Raw genomic sequence first — 6000 nt, 5'->3', positions numbered from 1 at the left:
CTGCAACTGCTCTTAAATGCAAGTAAAACTAAATGCATGCTCTTCAACCGATCGCTGCCCGCACCTGCCCGTCCGTCCGTCCAGCATCACTACTCTGGACGGTTCTGACGTAGAATATGTGGACAACTACAAATACCTAGGTGTCTGGTTAGACTGTAAACTCTCCTTCCAGACTCACATTAAACATCTCCATTCCAAAATGTAATCTAGAATCAGCTCCCTATTTCACAACAAAGCATCCTTCGCTCATGCTGCCAAACATACCCTCGTAAAACTGACCATCCTACCGATCCTCGACTTCGGCGATGTCATTTACAAAATATCCTCCAACACTCTACTCAACAAATTGGATGCAGTCTATCATAGTGCCATCTGTTTTGTCACCAAAGCCCCATATACTACCCACCACTGCGACCTGTATGCTCTTGTTGGCTGGCCCTCACTTCATACTCGTTGCCAAACCCACTGGCTCCAGGTCATCTACAAGTCTCTGCTAGGTAACGCCCCGCCTTATCTCAGCTCACTGGTCACCATAGCAGCACCCACCTGTAGCACACGCTCCAGCAGGTATATCTCACTGGTCACCCCCAAAGCTAATTCTTCCTTTGGCCACATTTCCTTCCAGTTCTTTGGTGCCAATGACTGGAACGAACTTCAAAAATCTCTGAAGCTGGAGACTCTTACCTCCCTCACTAGCTTTAAGCACCAGCTGTGAGAGCAGCTCACAGATCACTGTACCTGTACATAGCTCATCTGTAAATAGCCCACCCAATCTACCTCATCCCCATATTGTATTTATTTATCTTGCTCCTTTGCACCCCAGTATCAGAACTTGCAAATTCATCCTCTGCACATCCTACCATTCCAGTGTTTAATTGCTATATTGTAATTACTTTGCCACCATGGCCTATTTATTGCCTTTACCTCTCTTATCCTACCTCATTTGCACATGCTGTATATAGACTTTCCTACTGTATTATTGATTGTATGCTTGTTTATTCCATGTGTAACTCTGTGTTGTTGTATGTGTCAAACTGCTTTGCTTTATCTTGGCCAGGTCGCGGTTGCAAATGAGAACTTGTTCTTAACTGGCCTACCTGGTTAAATAAAGGTGAAATATGTTTTTATTTTAAATATGCCAACATTCCATTCAAACGATGAGGTCAAACCACAGCCGTACACTGGCTCAAATAAGTTGATGAAAGGACTTAGACAAGTTATACATTCAAAAAGTACTGATATTGAGTCATATAATGGTGTAACAGCATTCCAAGAAAACCAAATCTGAGACATTTATGTTCTCTTTACATATATTTTAGAGGCTATTTATGCAGAAAATAAGAATAAAACGTGTATAGACTGTATCTGTAATAATATGACAATATCTTAGGTTGACTATAATTCCATGACACCATTTCTGATTCATCACATGCCTTACCTTTATTTTCCTGCATAAGTGAAAGCAGGAAATGCATCACCTAGGTCTCTACTCCCGTTCATAGTTTAAGTTTAGTTTAGTTTTCTGTGAGAAGCAAGTTCATTTAAATTATATGGGATTTTGTTTATGTAGATACATTTCAATTTTGTTAAAGTAACCAAAACCCTGATCTAATTTGCATATTCATAGTGAGGTGGCAGCAAAAATGCAGCAAACAGTAGAATGTTCGCCACAAGTTTTCCAGAAATGTTTGCCAGAATTTGACGCAACAGTTTGCCACATCTCTCTCTCTCTCTCACACACACACATCTGAACCCCCGCCCATTTCATAAAACTCAAGCACAACACAGACAGACACGCCAAAATAGCTGCCGCGTTTCTGTCGGATCTCGTCTGTTTATCGATCTCACTTCAGCTCAGAATCCCATTCCGCTACTGCTGTCCCATATGAAGAGGGGGAAAGAAAGCACTCCCCGACCCCGCACATTCACACCGAAGCCTTCTTCAACTTACTCGCTGACCAGCTTTTTCGCAGAACATGAGCGATAAGGATAAAAACGCCGGTAAGAAACGTTTATGTCCTTTTTTTATTTGATTTGTATCGGTCTATCTGCGAAGGTGCCGTGGGTGCAGGCTATTGCAGCGTGCGTCAATCAGTGTGTGAGTGGGTTGCACATCACACCAGCATGCGTCCATTGCCGTAGGGGCCAGGGAAGTTGCATTTCACGTTACTGTTGTGCAGAAGATACATGCGCTTCGTCATGTCAGGAGGTGAGGAAAAGTGCTTACTGATCACTTTTTTCCCCGCGAGATAAATGTTCTCTTACGCCTGTCTTGAGCTCCCTGATCACACCAGCATGCGCCAAAGTGGAGGGGTCGTTGTTGGAGGAACAAGTGCCAAGTCTGCCAACATTTCCGACAGCGGTTAGGGCACCGAGCACCCGAGGTTGCTAGTTGTTAAAATCGAGTATTTAAGACCCTATGACTTTAACTACCTCATTTTGTTTTAATATCAGCTCATAATGGGTTGCATATTGCCAAGATAGTGATTTATGAATAGTAATTCGTGAAATTCTGTATACAAGTGGATTATTGTTTGCATCTATTGTGTGTAGGCTAGTGTACTAGTTGGCTCAATGTTTTCTAGTGCACGTGTTGTCTTTGTACTTCAGGTATTATGTAATAGCCTACATTAGCTGCAAAAAGTCATATCAGAAGCATGTTCACTGAAAGGGGACTTTCAAAGTGCTGAGTGCAGGTACATGTACTCTAATAATAAATACATGTACAGTGCCTTCGGAAAGTATTCAGACGCCTTTACTTTTACCACATTTTATGCTACAGCCTTATTCTAAAATTGATGAAATTGTTTTTTCCCCACGTCTATCTACACACAATACACCAAAATGACAAAGCAGAAACAGTTTTTTAGAAATTAAATATTACATTTACATAAGTATTCAGACCCTTTACTCTGTACTTTGTTGAAACATATTTGTTAGCGATGACAGAATCTAGTCTTCTTGGGTATGATGCTACAAGCTTGGCACACCTGTTTTTTGTGGAGTTTCTCCCATTCTTCTCTGCAGATTCTCAAGCTCTGTCAGGTTGGATGGGGAATGTTGCTTACACAGCTGTTTTCAGGTCTCTCCAGAGATGTTTGATCGGGTTCGAGTCCGGGCTCTGGCTGCTGGGCCACTCAAGGGCATTCAGAGACTTGTCCCGAAGCCACTCCTGCGTGGTCTTGGCTGTGTACCTTCACCCCAGTCTAAGGATCTGAATGCTCTGGAGCAGGTTTTCATCAAGAATCTCTCTGTACTTTGGTCTGTTCATCGTTGTCTCGATCCTGACTAGTCTCCCAGTCCCTGCCGCTGAAAAACATCCCCACAGCATGATGCTGCCACCACCATGCTTCACTATAGGGATAGTGCCAGGTTTCCTCCAGACGTGACGCTTGGCATTCAGGCCAAAGAGTTCAATCTTGGTTTCATCAGACCAGAGAATCTTGTTTTTCAGGGTCTGAGAGTCTTTAGGTGCCTTTTGGCAAACCCAGAGCGAGCTTTCATGTGTCTTTTACTGAGGAGTGGCTTCTGTTTGGCCACTCTACCATAAATGCCTGATTGGTGGAGAGCTCCAGAGATGGTTGTCCTTCTGGAAGGTTCTCCCATCTCCACCATTGCCACTCTGACCAAGGCCCTTCTCCCCCAATTGCTCAGTTTGGCTGGGCGGCCAGCTCTAGGAAGAGTCTTGGTAGTTCCAAACTTCTTCCGCTTAAGAATGATGAAGGCCAATGTGTTTTGGGGGACCTTCAATGCTGAAGAAAAAAATTTGTACTCTTCCCCAGATCTGTGCCCCAGATCTGTGCTGACATGTACTGTCAACTGTGGGACTTTATATAGACAGGTGTGTGCCTTTCCAAATCATGTCCAATCAATTGAATTTACCACAAGTTGTAGAAACATCTCAAGGATGATCAATGGAAACAGGATGCACCTGAGCTCAATTTCGAGTCTCATAGCAAAGGGTCTGAATACTTAATTACATAAGGTATTTCAGTTCTTTATTTGTAATAAATTTGCAAAAAATTCTAAAAACCTGTTTTTGCTTTGTTATTATGAGGTATTGAGTGTAGATTGCTGAGGAATGAAAAAAAAACATTTTAGAATAAGGCTGTAACGTAACAAAATTTGGAAAAAATGAAGGGGTCTGAATACATTCCGAAGTATGCATGTTGAGAACATGTACACAATTATCATTCATACAGCCTTCCGAGTGGTGCAGTGGTCTAAGGCACTGCATCGCAAGGGTAGCTGTGCCACTAGAGATTCTGGGTTCGAGTTCAGGCTCTGTCGCAGCCGGCCGCGACCGTGAGACCCATGGGGTGTGCACAATTGGCCCAGCGTTGTCCAGGTTAGGGGAAGGTTTGGCCGGCAGGGATGTCCTTGTCCCGTCGCTCACTAGCGATGACACGGTCACCAGGTGTACGGTGTTTCCTCCGACACATTGGTGCAGCTGACTTCCAGGTTAAGTGGGCATTGTGTCAAGAAGCAGTGCGGCTTGGTTAGGTTGTGTTTCCGAGGACGCACGGATCTCGATCTTCGCCTCTCCCGAGTCCGTACGTGAGTTGCAGCGATGAGACAAGACTGTAACTACCAATTGTATCCCACAAAATTGGGGGAAAAAAGGTGTAAAAAAACCCAAGGGCATTAAATATGACCATAAACATTATACCCTATTCATTGCATTCTCAAATGCATAGAAACAAATATAGAACAATGGAATCAACCCATGAATATGCTTATACCAGATATGTTGGTGTGTATCATGCACTTAAACAGACTTACTTGCATATTCCATATCATAATCCCTACCTATACTTACTAAAACATCAGGTACTAACCTTGTTTTTCACATATTTGACATGAATGGCACATACCATTCACTCTCATATCACAGCCGTACAATAACACACAAACTATTCCCAACAGTTTTACCCTTGTAACTAGAGGTCGACTGATTGTGATTTTTCAACGCCGATACTGATACCGATTATTGGAGGAACAAAAAAAATCAGATACCTATTAATCAGACGATTTTTAAAATATATATATTTGTAATAATGACAATTACAACAATACTGAATGAACACATTTATTTTAACTTAATTTAATACATCAATAAAATCTATTTAGTCTCAAAAACAATAATGAAACATGTTCAATTTGGTTTAAATCATGCAAAAACAAAGTGTTGGAGAAGAGAGTAAAAGTGCTATATTTACCATGTAAAAAAGCTAACGTTTAAGTTCCTTGCTCAGAACATGAGAACATATGACACCTGGTGGTTTCTTTTAACATGAGTTTTCAATATTCCCAGGTAAGAAGTTTTAGGTTGCAGTTATTATAGGAATTATAGGACTATTTCTCTCTATACCATTTGTATTTCATATACCTTTGACTATTGGATGTTCTTATAGGCACTTTAGTATTGCCAGCCTAATCTCTGGAGTTGATAGGCTTGAAGTCATAAACAGCGCAATGCTTGAAGCACTTTCCTGCTGGCAAATGCAGGAAAGTGCAGTTTGAATGAATACTTACGAGCCTGCTGCTGCCTACCACCACTCAGTCAGACTGCTCTATCAAATCATAGACTTAACTATAATATAATAACACACAGAAATACGAGCCTTAGGTCATTAGCATGGTCAAATCTGGAAACTACCATTTCGAAAACAAGACGTTTATTCTTTCAGTGAAATACAGAACCGTTCCTGATTTTATTGAACGGGTGGCATCCCTAAGTCTAAATATTGCTGTTACATTGCACAACCTTCAATGTTATGTCATAATTATGTAAAATTATGGCAAATTAATTACGGTCTTTGTTAGGAAGAAATTGTCTTAACACAGTTCGCAACGGGCCAGGCGGCCCAAACTGCTGCATTTACCCTGACTCTGCTTGCACAGAACGCAAGAGAAGTGACAATTACCCTAGTTAAAAGAAATTCATGTTAGCAGGCAATATTAACTAAATATGCAGGTTTAAAAATATATACTTGTGTG

The 6000-nt window shown here is 41.6% G+C and overlaps 1 protein-coding gene across 1 annotated transcript in view; it reads left to right on the top strand.

The window, feature by feature from the left end:
- Positions 1 to 1767: 1767 nt before the first annotated feature.
- LOC115114109 (fibroblast growth factor 12) overlaps positions 1768 to 6000 on the top strand; it is a 73800-nt gene continuing 69567 nt past the window's right edge. Inside the window, exon 1 of the mRNA XM_029642102.2 lies at positions 1768 to 2001. Within this exon, the coding sequence (XP_029497962.1) occupies positions 1977 to 2001 (25 nt within the window). The 5' untranslated portion in view covers positions 1768 to 1976. The remainder of the gene's footprint in view (positions 2002 to 6000) is intronic.

This window comes from Oncorhynchus nerka, linkage group LG9b (assembly GCF_034236695.1).
Source record: "Oncorhynchus nerka isolate Pitt River linkage group LG9b, Oner_Uvic_2.0, whole genome shotgun sequence".
NCBI lineage: Eukaryota > Metazoa > Chordata > Actinopteri > Salmoniformes > Salmonidae > Oncorhynchus > Oncorhynchus nerka.
This window is presented reverse-complemented; position numbering and strand designations above follow the sequence as displayed.